This window comes from Stegodyphus dumicola, chromosome X1, assembly GCF_044657685.1.
Source record: "Stegodyphus dumicola isolate Sdum_Otavi_A_Nest chromosome X1, ASM4465768v1".
Classification (NCBI taxonomy): Eukaryota; Metazoa; Arthropoda; class Arachnida; order Araneae; family Eresidae; genus Stegodyphus; species Stegodyphus dumicola.
In genome coordinates, this window is record NC_140780.1 from 54078604 (window position 1) to 54098268 (window position 19665).

Genomic DNA, 19665 nt, shown 5'->3' on the forward strand with positions numbered 1-19665 from the left:
TGAAACCAGTATGCCAAATGTAACGTTTCGAGTAAAAGTGTTTCCGATTATCTCCGTATCAAGATTGCATTATTTTAGAAATTTTATACTTGCAATTAAAATTAAAAAAAATTTAAACTTAAGTGGAGTTGTTAATGTAACATCTGTTTAAGATGTTAGATTGTTCAAAAAAAAGTTTCAGCTTTTTCTTTAGCTGTTAATTTATCAATTAAATATATATTTATAACAATTATTCTTCATCGTAATTAAAACTCAATATAAAGTGCGTTTATATTGATTATCACTTTTATTAATCCCTATCGATCCTCACTTTAGCTTAAAATTTAAATATTATAAATGATAATTTTATTACTTATAAGGAGGTGTGAACTGTATGTTAGGTTTAAGTAGTGATGGTATACAAACAGTATCCAAGCAGTAATAAATGAAATTTAACAGAAAGTATGACTGGTTACCATAATTGCATGAATTCTTTTGTAACAGAACTTCATTGTTTTTTTATCTTTACAATTGATATAAATCAGCTTCATAGTTCAATAGTGTTAAAATACTGAACTTGTACTCCCTTCTACATTTTTACAATGTAGCCAACAATACGTTAAAATGATAAAAATGTTCTATGGTAAAAGAAATAGCATTTAAATTTACGCCACAATCATAGATCTATCTTTAATCTTATCGAAGTGGAGCATTATGTTGAAAACAAAATTTCCATTTTCATGGAGTACCAGTTTTCCTCAGAGGTAACTGGAGTTGTATCATGTATAGAAACATGAAGCACTAACTCGGAATAAAATTTGGAACGGGAAAATGAAGTGAAACGGCTGGAGTTAAATTCTATGGAATATTCGCATGGGGACCTTTACTGTTTGAATCATAACCGAGAAGCTCTCAGAGGATTATTTCCGAAGCCGCAAAAGATATGAATTCAACAACACCGTCTCTAGAGATGAAAATAGCTTTGTTTAAATTTAACTTGGAACCATATTTAATAGTAGAGCAACTAAAAACACTATTTACTTCTTTCTTTGGAAACATCCGTTGCAATCTTTTTTCTTAGAGTTTTGTATTTGCGAAATTCTCCATTTTGAATCAAATTTTTATCATAATATTTCTCGACTTGTGTTACAGATTATTAAAGGAGTTAAAGCTACAAGAATCAGCATAATATTCATAAATTTGCAGAACTACTTTCGAAAGTTTAAATTCTAGAACCTTCTTCTTTAACTGCAGAACTACAAATGAGGAAATAGAGATAAAGATAAGTCCGTACGAAAGCCAGTGATAAGTCCATGAGAAGTGAGTATACATACAACGGGTAAATAAATCAGATCCACAAGTCAACTGATGTAAAATGAAAATAATTTCGCATGGATTCTTGAAATTATGAGGCGAAGTAGGAATGTTTTTATGCTTAGTAAATAGACGAGCCGAAGTTATTAATAAATGATTTTTAAGCTGAAAAGTAATATTAGCTCACGCTTGTATGTGTGATTTCAGTACGAGATTATATTTTCCAAGATATTTGATGGTCATCTACATTGGAGCACTTTCGATAATTTTAAAATTTATTTAATTGCTAAGGTAATTATAATCATGACAGAATAAACTCCAATGCAAATAGAAGTTACATTGCCATCGTTTTAGATTTGGTGGAAAAAAAGCGACAAAAACTCGGTATAAGCGTAAAACAAAAGAAACGAAAAGAGCTAAGCTTAAAGAGCTTTTTTTATCTACAAAAAGATGAAAATAAATTTATTAAAAGCGATTACATGTTTTCAAAGTATAGTTGGAGAAATAAATTAACGATAATACATTGTATTTGTGTTTTATGTTGACATCAGATTTAGAATAACTTCATACATCAATGAAAATGATATGATAATAATAGAATACATTGTAGAGGTCAAAAATGGATGATTTGCGTTTATTCAACAAACAAATTAGGTTCATTCTTTCGAGAGCCTGCTTCTTTTGAATTTTTCAAGAAATGAATAATTTTGATACTTGTATATTTAAGAATAATTTGATTAGTGATAGTTAGCAAAAAGTTGTGATTTTTGCATTTTTAATTAATGTTGAAGTTAGAGATGCAGTACAGGAATGTCAGATTTTTATCGTATCAGTGAACTACTAGCCTAAAATAAATAATAATGTGATAACAGAACAATAAAATATAACCAAAAGTATCTTTCTTTTGAAACTGGTAACTTAGCATAGTAAGAGTTTAATGAAGCGAGGTCTGATATTATGTGAACCAATTTTCTGAATCCAATGACTAATGAAATAAAATGTATTCATTAACTCCTTTTAAAGCTCGTCTTGAAAAATTTGGAATGTAAAATAAATGATAAATATAGAACAGAAAGTTTTGACACTTATGAGTGAGTGTATGTTAGGATACGATTTATACTGCACTACTTTGAAAAAAATTTTTTCAAAATTTATTTACACTTTTTAATAAAATTGTGTATATTTTCAGGGTTTACCCCCTGACGGCATCGTTATATTTGGTTCTCAACTTCATACGCATTTAACTGGTACAGTAGTCTACACCAAACACATTCGAGGATCAGCTGAATTACCAGAACTGAACAGAGATAACCATTATAGCACGCATTTCCAAGAGATTCGTCGTTTGAAGCGCAAAGTCCGTATTTTACCAGTAAGTAAATATTTAAATACTTAAATATTTTTTGTGCTTTAAAAAGTAGTTTTATGACATATTATTGTAAACCTACATAAGTGATTTTGTGGGTTACTAAAAGTATAAATAATAGAAAGGAGAAGGTAAAAGATTGTAAATGAAGCATTTAATAGCAAATAGAAAGATATGAAAAATGTAAGCCTTTGAAATAAATTTGAATGAAAAAGGAAGAAAAATTTGTTTTCCTCCCATTTGTTTTCCTCCCCAAGTATAGATTATTTAATACAATGAGTAAAACACATAACTTTATTTTTGCATCTTTATCCTTTTACTTCTATTTCTTTATTTTCTACCTTTTATTTATCTGCAGTTGTTTTAAACTTGATTTTGAAAAACCTAAAAAAAAGTTTTTTCTGCTTTGGTAGTATAAATTGTACAAGGAATTTTAAAGACGAAAGTGACCTATGACTACGTCTTTGAAATTACGACAGAAACCTACGAAGAGTTTAAAATTTATTTAACTCAGATAAAAATTGAAGAGAAGACACTGCTCGTGCTCACAGAACAGCCAGCATTTATGGCTTGAGTCAGTAATAACGAATTTGACTTAACTAAGTAAAATGTATGTTAGTCCGACAGTTACACAGACAGAAAAACGCGCAAGTTGCCTCAGAACAAATAGCGACGCGACAAGCCCAACGGCGAGAATAACGCAACGCCGCAGATATACTGCTCTCAAAAGAATCAATTATCAAACGTGGCCTTCAGCAGGCGAAACATACTCTAATTCTACCCTCTAATATGTTCCTTTAAATACTATCTTTTTTCTACCTCATATGAACACACGGGAACTACAAATTTGCATTCTGGCAGGAAAATGGGAAGCGAGAAAGACAAGAAAGGTGATTAACATAAAATACGGGAAAGGTAATTAACATAAAATAACTGGTTAGGAAAACTAAATAAAACTTTATAAACTCTTTATTAGTCCAAAGGGGATTTGTCCTAGAAGGACTATTGTTTTCGTTTTGCGATTTTTCGTCGAATCACTATAAACGGCGAATCATTTTTCAAACTGTTGCCAACAATGTTAGAGTCCTGCATTACATTTGAAGAAATTAAATAATGACAAATCTGCATAAATGTATGTATATTTCTCGCAATATGATAAAACAACGAATTTTGAATGATGTAACCCTCCTACGAATATGGGCATGTGGAAGACCAAATTTGAAATTTGGAATTTGTTTTATTATCGATTTCATATTTTGTAAAACTTTAACAAATTTTTGAGTAACAAACTCAACGATTTAAAAGGGAGCAATGGCAACACTCTACGGGGAAGGGGACCTTTCTATCTCCAGCGAGCGGAACTGTGTATCGGAAATTCTAACGATATGCTCATTTTAAAATTATTTTGCGACATCGCTATTGAACTGAATTTTATGGTTTAAGTGAAAAACACATGATATTTAATAAATAAAGGTAACACACAAAACATTAAAAAAGCGCCCCTTTGGACGTAATTTAAAATCTGAAACCTTTCAAATTTTTTTATTTATTTATTTTCATTTTTGTTTCCTGTTGTTTAGTTTGGATATATAAATATACCAGGTGATTAATTTCGAAAAATAAATTTTAGTTCCAAAATATCCACTAGAGGGCGCCTTTTCGGAAAAACAGGAAATTTAACAGAATAAACGGCCAAAACGGAATACAGGAATAATGTTAATAATCTAGAACAGGAATTGTGATTAATAAAATGCAAAACTGGGAAAAGCTGTCAGCTGTAGAAGAAAAATGTCGAAATTTGCATGCTTGGGAAGAAGAGGAAGCCGATGTTTCCGGCTGTACTAATGACGGTGTCTTTATTTGAACGTGCGTTATTGCTGAGGCTGTTTTACGAAAACAAGAGGAATGCTTCTGCTGCAATTCGTGAATTTCGTCGTAGAAAGAACCTACGGCGTGGACGAATGTCTATTAAAGGTATCCGAGCCATGATTAAGAGATTTGAAGAGATGAGGAAAATAGGAGTTGAACCTGGAAGAGGCCGTAAACATGTTACACCGGTATTTGTTGATGCAGTCAAGACATCTGTTGACGCACAGTCACAGACATCAGAATTTGGGGGCAGTTTCTCGACAGACAGGCTATTCTTACAGCACCGTCCAAAAAGTATTCAGAAACATAATGCACTACTTCCCATACAAGATCCGCCATACACAGGAGTTGCTTCGTAGGGACAAGCCACAAGGTCTCTCATTCGCAGTCAGTTTTATCAAGAGATTGACTGTTGAACTGTCATGGCCTTGGAATATTCTGTGGAGAGACGAGGCTCATTTCTACCTCAATGGGACAGTCAACACACAGAATTGCCGCATTTGGTCTATGGAACATCCGCGGATCCACACTGAAATCCCTCTACAGTCTGAAAAGGTCTGGGGGGGATTCACGGCGACATTCATCCTTGGGTCATCCCTTGGGCCTGTCACATGTTCCATTACGGACCGTGGATACCATGACACGCTGCAGACGATTGTTGTGCCGCAACTGCCGTGTCATTACATCGACCATTTTCATCCAGAACGGTGCTCCCCACATATCCATGGGTCTGCGAAGGCGCTATTACTCCAACACCTCACAGAGGAACGTGTTATTAGTCGCTCCATGGCCACCATGTTCGCATGATCTAATTCCGAGCGAGACGTTGAATGACTTAAAGAATTCCATAACACTTCATGTGCGAAGCCTTGCAATTTATCAGTTACGATCTGCTGTTGAACACACTGTCCATCGACTTGAAATTTTGCAGGTGAATGAGGATGGTCACCTGGAGCACCTTTCCCTACATCGTCTTGCGCACGATTAACAACAGCTCCTCTTGTGCAATTTCGTCCTAATCTGTTCTTGTTTCTGCAAACTGAACTGTGTTCGTATCTCCCTTACCTTACTTAATGTGGTTCGATGACAAAGTGCTCAAAAACTAGTCAATATATGTTAATATTGTTTCTGTATTCCGTTTTGGTCGTTTATTGTGTTAAATTTCCTGTTTTCCCCGGTAAGGCGCCCTCTGGTGGACATTTTGGAACTAAAAATGTTTTTTTCGAAATTTCGTGGGCGCATCACTTGTATAGCCCATATGCAAAATTTCGTTGCACTCCGTTCACCCGTTTGGGCTGTAGGATGACGTTTATAGGGGAAGTTTAATTATAACCACTCAGTACATTGAAAGAAGCTAGCCAAAGCATGCGCATTTCAATAATGAATAGTTCAGTAAAAGAATATAATTATTAATAAAACCAATTTGTATTGTAATACGAATGTATTTAATATATTGTTTTAATGTATGAAGTCTGTGAAAGGCCTTTGAGATAAAATTCTTCTTTCTAGGGTGATGGTTTGCTAACAACTTGCCATTACTCAACTAATGACCGTGAGAACATCACTTTGGTAAGATTTGACTTGTATTCTACGTTCCAATGATTGCATTTTAGATTCTTTTATACTTATTTGAGTACTTTATACTTTCCTAAACGTATTCATTATTAAATGTCATAAATTAAACTTAGCGTTATTTATTTAAGAAAAAATAATAAATTTTTTAATTTTTGAAAGTATGAGGATATTTTGTGCACTATTGTTTTTAGTTTGAATGTCAACGATGTAAACAATGACGGCTTCAAATATAGAAATAATATTCTGAAAGTAATTCAGTTTCTTAAGATTTCATTTCATAACTGTATTATTTGTTAAAATTTATACTCTTTTCGTATAGAAATGATTGCCCGATTTGTAAATTTGTGACGGATTTAGGAGATACCAGCGGGAAGAATAGCTCTGAATACGTTACTTTATAATTTGATAAAATAGAATTCTGATGTCAATTTATTTTCATTCTCCTTAAAAAGCTTGTAGAGGCATTAGGATTTTTTGGAAGCAGGAGGTCATGAAAAATGAGCAACGCCTTCGCCGGGAATCGAACTACGGCAGGGACGGAAACAAGAGTAATATAACAAGCGGCAGACTGTCGTCGACATACATTTACCGGTGAGAATGGTACGTAAGATAACTAAAAGTAACCGGATATCATACGCAATAATACTCTTCAAGGAAACGCCAGACAGGATGCAAATATGCAGCTCCACAACAATGTAGTATAAGCAATGTTTACCTCTCCACCTCCACACGTGGACACTGTGGTTGTTCGGGCTAAGCGGGAAGCTATATTCATCATTGAAAACAGTACGACTTCAATCAGCTACTTTCTACTCTTCACGGGAATGACCCCAGAGCATACGTTATTAGCCATAAGCCAGCGTTAATATTATACATAATTAAGACAATGTAATCCATACTTCGCCAGTCGTCGTCTAATGGCTCTATTCGATACAATGTTGGTCCATGTCGGTCCCATGTCGGACCTATGTCGGTCCATGTTGGTCCATGCTGGTCCATGTCGGTCCATGCTGGTCATGTCGGTCTGGTCGCCCTTCGTGTTCTGTTGCTGCTGTCCGCCCTCTGACAGTGGGCGAGCTGGAAGAACTGTTGACATCATCGTCTGATTGTTTCATCGTTTCGAACCTCATTCTTAGCGATTTAGAGGTATGATCCAGAATGTGATGATGTATTCCCCTCTAAACCTCACCTGATTTCGTGTGACACATTGAGGTTGGTTTCAAAGGTATTTATTTATGCATCTTGGCTACGGCAATAACACTACCACACAAATTGGCCCGAATTGACACCTTGGACGAGCGCTTTTTATATGTCTGGTTGCATTGCACTATACGCTCTATGGGTTTATAAGGTAATTTCTCCTTCCTTTCTGCATGCCTTCATGGTGTAACGGTAGCTCACTGGGCGAGTATTCGAGAGGTCGATGTTCGAATTCCGGCGTGGGCATTGCTCATATTTCAAACACTCCCTGCTTCAAAATAACCTAATGTCTCTACAGGCTCAGTCCTTGTATATCTTTAGTAGCGTGCATAACTGAGTTTGAGTTATTTGCACGTTAAGTGTCGGTATCTTCCACTGATTTTTCGTGGTGCACGGATTTTGCTTCACTACAAAGCATATTTTACCAATATTCAGATTGTTGCTTGACACAGGAAAAATATTTATATGCGTTGAAGATGCAACAGTTTACGTATTCTGAAATACAACAAAAAAGTAAAGTAAAAGAAGCTATATATTATTTAGAATTTGATACTAATAGCCTCTAACAAGCTTTAAATTCAGAATTATAATGACAGATATTTTTTCTTAAAACAGTGATCTCTTTCGAAGTGTAATATTGTTATAAGCACCTTTAGTAAAATTTTGTGCATACGTTCTGATAGTTCTGATTTGTATGTTAAATTGAATATAAATTGAGCTAAGCCAAAAGCTTTATATCAAGAATTAAAAATTAATCTGAATTGTTAACGGTTTTATTTATTGAATTTTAAAAGTATATTTGGAGTAATAAAACCATTGAATTAATTATGACAATTTTTATAGGCATTCGAAATTAAATAAAAGTAACTATTTATTCGAAATGATATTTGTAAGCTGACAAAACTGTTTAAGAGGATTAAGAATATAGTCTGTATGAAAATAAGTAAATTAACTAAATAGATTTGCTTTCAAATTTCAGCAGTAAAATAAAAATTCAACGCAATCTATTTTTTAAATGTATTTTGATGCAAATATGATTGTCAACACAGCTGAATGTAATTCTTATATATTTTTAATAGGGAGGATTTGCAATAAGCGACGAGATGTGCGTTAATTATGTACATTATTATCCGAAGACGAATCTGGAAGTGTGCAAGAGCAGTATCGACACTAAGGTCCTTAAAAGCTACTTTAGATACATGAACACGTGAGTAATTCATATTTTGAAATACTAAAATAGCGTAATTTAACAGTAAGCTATGCATCTGAAAGCATCTTAAAAACTAACTGTATGTGGCTGATATAAAATGCTACAATGTTATGTTATTTTAATAAAGAAGCAGCGTTATTTGTATTAATGTGAATGTTAAGAAAATTTTCTTAAATTAATTTGTGTTTATATATTTTGTGAATATGATTTATATCAGTATTCTTTAATTATGATCGCTAATTCAAATTTTCACGAAGTAGTTCCGTATTTAGTATTTTTTTCGGACAAAAGAATAAGAATCACGCTTATAATAACTACCACTCTGACTAAAACTTCAAACGAAATCTAAATTTTGCTTAATAGTTGCAACACCGTTAATGTTTCTTATTCTGAGGAGTGATACTTAATTCAAAAGATCATTAACGTGGATTCAGAAGACAAGCTATGTGGATTACAGCTGGAGGTCATGCTAGGAAAAGATGCTCTTATTTACTATATTAATTGTGTAGCTATTCTGAGTCGAAGATAACTTCGAAAGATAGATCACATTATGATGGATGTTCGCTGTCTTGTAAAATCGGGTTATGCTTTGAATGTGAAAATCATGAAAAACAAAATGCTAGAAAAAATTTTAATTATTTCTTAAAGTTTTAAAGTGAAAATTTTAAATGATATTTTACACACTTGCTGAGCATTTTGCCTGACTTTCTTACAAAAGAAGATAGAAGGAAACGTTCCCTACGAGAAAGAACACTCACCTTGTCACTGAAAATATTTCTTGCGTAAAACATAGGTATATACTGTAATATATCAAGCATTAATAATCCAAAATTCTTCAATTCCTATATAGAACGCGAAGATTCCCATCTTTGATATTTGTTCGCATGCAAAAAAATGTCTGTATTAGAGACATTAGGTATTTTTTGGAAGCAGGCAAGGTGAAAAATGAGCAATCGCCTTCGCTGGGAATCGAACCACGGACCTCTGGAATGCCGGCCCAGCGTGCAGAACCACCACACCACGAATACACGCTAGGAAGGCGGAAGAAATATTTTATAATGTATTTAAACAGTAATCTATAAATTTTCAGCTGTGTATGATGTCATGATGAAAAATTCAATCGCTTTTTTGCAATGATTGGGGAGCACATGATCTTATAGGCATCCGAAGCTCACATAGTAAAATGCATTTACTGACTGCCTGAGTTAAATTCGTGATGCACACACATTTCCATGACGGATAAAGCAATGACCATGATTTTGATTTTGGACCTGCTTCTTCGAGATATGTTTCCCGCAACTCTTCCATTCTTTGTTTTTCAACTTGAATTCTAACTAGTGTTCATCACCCGTAATGACATTTGAAAGCAATCTCAGTTTGATGAGTCAATACACTACCTCGTCCATTTCAATTTTCATTCTGCAATCTGACTTTTTAGAACCATGTTTGCAGTTTTCTCACTCCCTATTTCTCATAAAAAAATGTAAACATTCGTTAATCTAAAATTTAACTCTTCTGGAGACTAGAACATACTAACAGTTATTCGTTGATCGCGGGGCACGACACGCACCGCGTGACACCAAAGCTATGCTCCGCCCACGCGGAAATTTGGAAGCCATCTTGTCAAATAATATCGCCCCTCCAGGAAACTTTTAATGTACTTGAGTAATGTTGCTTTGTGCACCGTGGTTTCTTCATATGCATTTTAGTACCTAATGAACCTCTCTTCTGTTTTTTCCTACTTGGGGAAAATTTTCACGTTAATTCGCTGTTCCATTAAACAAGGTCTTTCCACCTCGACCACTCACAATAAAACTGTTTTATAACAAATGTCCAACCTAACTTATATGAACGTAAGAACAGTTAGTGAGTAAATCTTATGTAAGAACTGAAAAGAAAGCGTTGTGTAAATTTCTTTCGAAATCATGCACATGAGTTATTACTGGATATATTATTACCTTAGATAGCTATGTAAACAGCAGTAAATGCATTTCCGTTGTTCTTTATTGAATTGCTTAAAACCAATCTTATCATTGATTTACTTGACATGATGAGACATTTTTATGTTTATTTTTATTTCATTTTTCTAAATCATATGTTCACGAAATCTCTTGTTCCATTTCATTTTAAAAGAGTATAACGTAATGCATTAATAAATAAAACCAAGATATATTTAATCAATATTATAATTGTTGTTTTCAGACAACGTCTAGTTCGTTATTCAGAAAACATTAAGTTTCTTAAATTCGCAGTTGATTACAATGTATGTTTATTCAATTATTAAAGTTTCGTATACAACTAGAACATTTTTATTTTAGGTATAATGATGAAGATACCTCAGATGAAAAAACTGTTGCGGATAATTATCATTCAATTCACTGGAGCCAAAACAATGCCGATTTCTTGAGTCATTTATATTCTGATGCGCCTCTCTCGATGCAATGTAATCAGTCATCTGGAGATAGATTTCCAGTAAGTTGAACGTCTCGAATTGATGTTTTTCTTTTTACTTATAAATATGTATATATATATGCATAACTAAGTTATATTTAGTGTCAAATTAGATTTTTTCTAATTATTTTTATTACTATTAATCAGCTCAAAATTTGTAGTTAAGATAATTTCGTTACTTAGTGCATGTTAGGCTTAGTTTGCTCTGGCTTATTTAATTATGGAAAAACACTTTTATTTAATTATGAGTATTTGCCTGAGGGAAAGACGCATTAGTGAAGAATTTTCTGAGGGAAATTAGCTCGTATACGCGTTACGCATGATGAAATCCGAGAAAACTTCCATGCAACCAACCTGTTCTCCGGAATTCAAATCCTAGACCGAACTACCAATATTCAGCGACTTTAGCGCTCAGCCGCTTTTGGGCCGCCATGTTAGACTAAGTAACAGTCTTTTGCTACCGGACATGTCGAATTAGCATTTTTTCATTTCAAAATTTTTGCTGCTCCAATGTTACAGAGTTTAGGAACTAAATCTTCTTCTTTATTTTTATATCTTTTTGGATTAAAAGTTTCATTTATAATTTTTGCATATGTTGGATTGCTTCTCTTTACATGTTTTGTTTTTTGGATTCAATCCGCTTAAAGCAGGAAAGAAACTGTCTTAGATGTTTAAACGTTTTTGCTTGCTGAATATTTTGATGCTATAATTTTGAAAAAAAAAAAAAAAAAAAAAAAAAAAGATGTCTAGGGCCTGTGTAATTTCGATTTTTTTCACGAGTTACTTGGCTTATATATACATGTTTCGTTTTTCGTACTCTGTCTACTCAAAATAAAACAAAAATTAAGCCTTCTTCAAGCTTGTTTATGATATTTTATGCTATAAATTTGCAATATTTTGCACCACATACTACGGCTTGTAGCGACGTAAAGATACTTTGATTAATTTGAGATTATTTTTAAGTATTAAACTTTTGATTTCTGTCCTTGCTGGTTCTAAGACAAGCTGATATATTTACTTCTTTCGTAACACGAACCATCTGATGAAGGTACAGCGAAAGATGTAAATCTCATTTTTCATTTTCATTTTGAGTTTTGGCATTTTTTGCGCCTATCATGCAGTTTGCCACTATGTTTCTGATCTATTTTTTCCTTTCTGCTCTATTTTCATATGGAGTATTCCGAAATGAAGGATGGATTTTAAACGTATTATTTGAACTCAATTTTCATTATTACCACCATTTGTTGCTGCTTTCAACACGCATTTGGACTTGTTTTTGTATTCATATATATATATATATATATATATATATATATATATATGTTGTATGATTTTAAATTCATTTAGTGCGAAAACAAGTTACTACTACTTGCGCAATTGCTGCAAAGTAAGTTAATAATAATTTATTTACTAAATAATATTGATTAATTGATTATATTATCTAATAAGTTTAATTATAGTAAGATTATCTTAAAAGAGTGAATCCATACTAGTAAGTAATATTTTGAAAGATGTTTTAAAGTAACTTGAAAGAAAAATGTTAAAATGTTTTAACGGGGACTGGAATTAAATCATGAATAACAAAATTTCAATTGTAAAAGGAACAAATTAAATGCACGTAATCATTGTCATTGATCGGAAATTAGTTGACTTTTCAAGGGGAACAAATCAACTCCCTTTCATTGAACAATAATTAATAAATAAATACGAAGGTGTTTCGTCTTTACTCGAGCAATAAGGCTAAGCCAAATCGGCAATTCAAGTCAGGCCAAATATTTCCGTGAATAGAAGGGCTTATGAACCAATGCTGATATTCAAAGAACTTATTTCTATTAAGCATTTTAGCCAATTCAATTTTGAGTGAAAAGCAATTTCTGCAGTATATATGGGATGTACCAGCTTTTGTCGTAGCTTAAATTATCAGACGATAAGTTTTAAAACACAGGATCCATTTATTATATTTCAGGAGAAAATAGCAGTTACAAAATCAGATATCCGGAGTAAATAAAAAAGAATTACTAATAACTTTTTGTATAAAGTTTACTGCATCGTGACATTAAAGAAAAGCCCCGATATTCTTTTGCGAGTCCTTTTATAGCCTCTGGAAAGGCGGAGCTTCCAAGAAATGACGTCAGTCTCGTCAGCCAATCCAGTTCGCTTTAAATATTTCCAGAACATTCTATAACTGTACGTGTAGAAAAGGCGGGAAAAAACTTGACTACGGGGCTGTGAATTTAATTCCACGTACTTTCAAATAAGAGAACGTCGCCAATTAAAAATGAAAAGAACATACAGTTAGAATTTTAAGTGTATTCTTGACTATGGAATTTTATTATTACATATATATATATACGTAGACACAATTAAGAAATATAATGTAAGTAATCTTTTACTTTTCTTTGGAGATAATATATCAGTCTTGATGAATGTTGATAATGAAATTTCAAAATATATAATCTTTTATCATCCTGTATCGTCTTTCGTACTTCAAACGTTTGAATTGTCAAGAGTTTATAGGTAAAATTAATGCCCCCTCATTCCGTTTTCATTCGCAGTATTCAAGACTATAAGCTGGTTTAACAAACGTTTTAAAATTTATGCTGCTTTAGCTAAGCAATAATTACCATGTCTATTAGAATAACGGAAACAAAGTTTTGAAAAGGAAAATAAATTGTAATTTGTTTGCTGTATTGACGTGAAAACGTATTGTAAGAAATGTATTTTAAATCATTGATATATTGACACAAATACACAAATAAATCTGCTTAATCAGAGAAAAGTAAAATTTTTAACATTCAGACTTTTGTTAAGTTGAAAATTTCGATAAATCAAGATCGTGTCAAAATGGTGAACTCAAGATTAATGTTAGATTTTCTTTACAAGTTAGATTTCTGACTAATCAAATGTTTTTACTTAATTTAATTACGGGCTATCAATGTTCAGCTATAGTACCAAATTACAAATTCTCAGAATATTTTAGAACATTACAAATGAAAATGAAAACATTGGAAACAATGCAGTACAAGATAGATTTCAAAGGAAGAAATTATCAGTTTTTCAGGACGAAGTAGTTATTTTGTAAATCATCTTTTTTGATGAGTTTGAGGAAATACTAAAAGAAGGAGAACGACTCTCACTGTTACATGTGCATCATCAAATAATAAAATGCTGTAATATTTAAAACGATATATTGCGATATGAGAGCTTACGATATTTTATGTAGAGTTCCCGCATACTCAAAACGACAAGCTTGGTTACAACTTACTGTGAACGATTTATTATCAAAAACATATTCGTGAACATTACACATACAATTAGAAGACGCACAAAAGGCAAATTTTTATGGTTTGAAAATTTCTTCTTTCTCTTCAGTATTAATATTTCGACATTCCAGGATCAAGCAAACGATTTTTCTGGAAAATAGTTATCTTACGTATTTAAGTATAAAATGCTGCTTATTAACTGGTAAAGGAAGTACGAATACTGCCAGAAACAACCAGTAAGCATGTCCAGTTATGTAAGCATGATGTAAGTCAGTTAGGAAGGAATGTCCACTTAGGAAGAGAAGATGCGTTAAGACCGGCGAAGTATTTGTTGATTCAGTTTAAAAAAAACTCCATTTAAATAGAATCTGTTAATTAAATGAACAGCTCGAACAGAGGAATTAATTAGAGCCTAAAATATCAAAGAAATAAGTTCCTATTTAGGAAAGCTGATAATTACACTAAAAATAAGCAAAATTGATAATTACGGGTTAACTGCTAATTACGCTCTACTATTGTTTTACATCATATTGAGGTTGTCTCGAAATTTTAAGTTTTTTATGATAAGCCTCAAGTTTTTGATAATGGAATAAATAATTTTTGAAATAAATAATTTTTGTAAGAGACTTCAGTTTTAATTCTTTTTCAATAATTTCCTCACAGAAACTTTTTTTAACAATACGAATGTTGTAGTTTGATTTCTCTAAAATAGTAATATTAAATTTGTTTCTGAGTTCTTCGATTTCATCATGAAGTCTTTGATGTTAGACATACTTTCGTATGAACGTTATTGATTAGAAATGATTTCTTTTTTTTTTGTTTAAGTTTTGTGATAAATTCAATATAATTATAAGTTGGATTAAGGAAAAAAATTTAAAAATCAAGGAACTCAAAAATTTGAGCAAATCTCAGTACAATAAATGTCCATGCATATAAGCACCGCCCAAATTTCACAAAGTCCAATCAACCTTAAGTTACTGGCTATAATGAAGTTAAGAACCACAAAAAGTAACTGATTTAAGCTTTACCAATATTTTGAAGCAAGATCGTCAACTAGTTAATATAGCCCTCATAAAAATAGACATAGCAATAGGATTATTCAACAACATAATCCATACAAGGAACATAATCCATACAAGTTATCACAAAAAAAAAAATCAAATTGTAGAAAAGTAACTGAAAACACACAAAATCAGTATCTCTGGTTGAATTTAGAGCAATCTCACTGAATTTTATAATATGCTTCCAGAAAGTAAAGAAATTATCAGATTAGAACTTAAACACAACCGTCCTCAATTGCACATAGTTTCATTACATTTCAAGTTAAAATCTATCAGGAAATTAATGCTGTTCTAATGGGTGCATATGCTCTACAACTTAATGTAAGCTTTTTCCCTTAAATTAGCTTCATTGATAAGTTTAATGCTTCAGACATATTTAAGCTTACGATATTATTAATATAATTATAATAAATAAATGCAATGAAATTAGAAATCAAATTTATCCAAAATGCCTTAAACTAAATCAAACTAACGTTAACGAAATAGAAGCATAATATTTAGGCATCAAAATCTTCAGCATTAACAAAATTAAAAATTTCCATAAATAAAGAATATTTTACTTAAAATCATTAAACATTACAATTATATTGATACTCAAACATTGTACAAAAATACATTGGTACTGAAACATTTCTAAGAAAATTCTAGCTAGTACAATTATTAATCAAACAATCAGAATAAGAAAAATTTTATCAACATTGAGGAATTTTTAAAACAACCTTTCAAATAATATCCTCAAAAACAATAAACATTTCTTACAAGTTTATTAAAAAGTAAATCGCAAAATTACAATTAAGAGTTTAATTACTATTTGATTTTAAACTGTTAATATACTTGACAAGTCATACTTAAACACTAGCTGAAGGAAACAAAATGAAAATTTTATTACAGTTAATTTAAACATTGTTATTTCAAAATGCTTTAGACTTTAGATAATATTCTTGAAAAAATAGTTTAAAAATTTTCTTTTCTTTCACTAACATATGAGTTCATTTCATATTCAACTCCTTAGCTCTCTAAGACGAAATGCTGCTTACTTTAACATATTTCTTCCCCTTATTTCCACTTCCATAACTATTAGTATTCTACTCGACCTCAGGTTACTTATAATCTATAGACAGGGTTACAGAAACGAACGGCTAACCTAAATTTTTGCTTTTCTAATAAACAAAAATTTACCTTTTGTGAAATTCATAAATTAACACCTCTTGAGAAAATTAATAAATTACCGTTTGTGTAAATTCATAAATTATCACTTTTATTAATCTGTAGCTCAGATTTACTAGATTTTAATTTATTATTATTAATAAAGTAGAGATTTTACGATTAAATTATTTACATTTGATTACTTTCAGTAAAGTTTTAATCTTCATCAATTCTTTTTGCTGCAGAACGGTCAGCAATCTTAATTACCGCAGTCATTATGTTATGCTTCCTGAATCTTGTTATCTACTTCCGTTTTGTTCTGCATTAGATAACTGATTATTTTTATATTTCTTTTTACCCTTTCAAATGGCATTTTCAACGTGTAGGGCCAAATATTACGTCTACTAATGTCAAAATTTTTATCTCATGTCGAAAGCCATAGATAGTGACTCGTAAATTTCGTTCGTTAGTAATTTATAAATCTGATCTAAGTTTTGTATTTTTTTCATTTTTTAGATTTATCATTTTTCGGGAAAAAATTCGTTAATTTGCTATCAAGCTTCCAGTAGACTTGCTGCTGCATGATTTGAAAGCAGTTTAATTTGCTTAACGTTATTTATAGCATCAAATAAGTCTATGCATTGCCCCTTCAGAATTCTATTATCTAATTTATATATATGAATTTTAGCAAAGTACTACTATAATTCCTTATCTACGGATGATAGCCTTGAAGACTGTCTCAACTAATTAGTAATCTAATTGCTTTATTTAATTAATTTAAAGATTACTTACGCCTTGATAAACTTTTCATTCGATGGCTCAGAAACAAGGATGGTATTTCTCGTAAAACGAAAGACCTGAAAATGAACGAAAATGTTACGAAAAATGCTACATCAGTTTTTAGTTTTTATTCTTTTTTTATTTCTGTTGTGATCAGCGTTAATTTATAAAGTATGAATTATACTTCAGTCACCTTTAATTAGATCTAACTGTTTCAAAACTGGTATATGATTAATGTCAAGATCTCACGTGTATTTTAAATCTTCATTTTAATTTTAAAAATATTAGAGCTAAGAGATTTAAACCTTTTGCTCATTTTGTATGTTCCTATGCTGCGTAGGTTTAGTGGAAATATAGCATGATTACCTAAATCAGGTCTTAACATATGAGAAATACCTTTGTAGTCGCTAGAACTGGAATACTAAAATATTTTGACGTATTGCTTATACTTAATTAACTATGTCTCATATTATTTTCAGGGCTACTGGAATGGGATACCAAGAACAGATGTCCTGTATCCTCTTTCTGAACCAAAAAGGAAATGTGCCAGTAACATGAGATTAAACAAGATTTATGATGAAGATCTTTGAATGTGATCTGTGCATAGATATGTGATTTATGTGTATTTGTGTAACGTTGAATAATGATGTGAACTAAAAAGGGTTGAACGAAAATTATTAATAATATGATATCTTTGAATCAATGATTATGTTACATGTAAGTAAAATCTCCCTAAAACTGCTAGCTTTGTTTCTTTTTTACTTACTAAAGAAAACTTGTGGGTTACCTAAATGAAACCAGAATGACTAATATATATCTATAAATAACCAAAAGCGTGTTTTAAATAAACAGTAACGTGCTATAAGTCACAAATATATACGCTTTAAACTAATTACATTTCCAAATCTCTAAAATAATTTAAGTCAATATTTTTCTCCCTAAACTACTATATTGTAAATCTGAGACGAATATCATATTTCGTAACTGTTATTGAATAGATCATATTTCTACAAGTTTATTCCTATGTGAAGTTGAATAGAAAAACCTACACTGGAAAAGAATTGTCTGGTTGAGTTTTATCCCTGGTAGCTAAACAATTTGGCTAAATGAAAGTTTTGTAATCTTCCAAACTTGTAATGTTAAATGTTAGGCAGTTCTCGTCAAAATTCCTTAATTCATAATGTTATATGCTTATTATTGCTTTAGTCCATATTTGGGAAACATAAATTTTCACTGTTTCTTGTATTCATGTAAAATATATTTATAAAACGTGTTTTGGAAACATTAGTTTTGCTAAACGTTTCCAGAACTAACTGCAAAATATCATTAATAAGTTAAGGTACACTGAAACAAAAATCTGATGTGTTCACCACATGACTTCCTTGTACGGAATATTAAACTATATGCAGTTTTTTCTTGAATTTCATTTAAACTTATTGGATTGAATTAAATCTACTTTGTCGATAGCGCATAAACCACAATAGAATAAATGCACTCTTTGAAATTTACTATATTTGTTTACCATAGCGGCGCTCTGGCGCTAGGTTCGTACCTTTCGATGCATTTCGTCAATCGGCACAGTAGAACGGGAGATATGAAACTGTCTCTTAATTTTTTTTCGCAGTGTACATTGAAATTAATGTGATGTTAGCAAGCTATTTCTTCAATTGTAAATCTTTCTACAAACCGTAATTCATACGTTGCTGGAAAAAGAAACAATTTCTTCATTTATTTGAGACGTTGTAGGGTTACATTTGATTCGGTAAAGCTAATTATTTCAGTATCCCTAAAAGACGTAGAAAGAATAATCGCAATGTCTGAAACAACGACAAAGTTGTGAGAAGGTTAAAAATAACCTTTTTGTTTCCCACGGAATTTAGAAACGAAGGCCCTCTCTTGTGCTACAATTTCCGCAACTCATGATGATGAAACATAAAACAGAACAGTTCAAATTAAATCAAAAGTTGAAAATATTATTCTTTGTTGAGCAGTAGTCAAGGATTGCACAAATAAGAATGGCTAGTAAGCTGGTTCACTAACACTACTGGACTAACTGTACAGTTTTCTCTATTTTACCATACATATTGGAGCAGCATAGACAGTTACAGGAACTTCCGTAACCTTTTGAGCCTATTGCCATTCTTAATTGCGTGTTGATTGACCAATGGAAATCCGTGAAGACTTTTCGGACTTTTCGAGAGAAGGACCTGATTAAGCAACCCTCACCTGCATCGCTACACCTGCAAGGCTCCACGTTTTATTGGCTCCAAAAGGATCTCATAAATAATCGTAATTTTGTTTCCTTGAAAACGACGAGAGTGAGCTTAGGGAAACCTGAAGCAGCGCTCTGAGTAGAGTCCCTGATTGTCATAATCGGGCCTTGTTTGCAAGCTGATTTTCTACAGGTTGTTACTCATACGAAACGATAATTAAACAGCCGAAAAACTGTGA

The 19665-nt window shown here is 31.8% G+C and overlaps 1 protein-coding gene across 1 annotated transcript in view; it reads left to right on the plus strand.

Annotated features, from left to right (window-relative positions):
• Tbh (Tyramine beta hydroxylase) overlaps positions 1 to 17958 on the plus strand; it is a 179272-nt gene extending 161314 nt beyond the window's left edge. The window contains exons 8-12 of the mRNA XM_035351496.2: positions 2483 to 2665; positions 6038 to 6097; positions 8383 to 8510; positions 10832 to 10985; positions 17694 to 17958. Of these exons, the coding sequence (XP_035207387.1) occupies positions 2483 to 2665; positions 6038 to 6097; positions 8383 to 8510; positions 10832 to 10985; positions 17694 to 17804 (636 nt within the window). The 3' untranslated portion in view covers positions 17805 to 17958. The remainder of the gene's footprint in view (positions 1 to 2482; positions 2666 to 6037; positions 6098 to 8382; positions 8511 to 10831; positions 10986 to 17693) is intronic.
• Positions 17959 to 19665: the final 1707 nt, after the last annotated feature.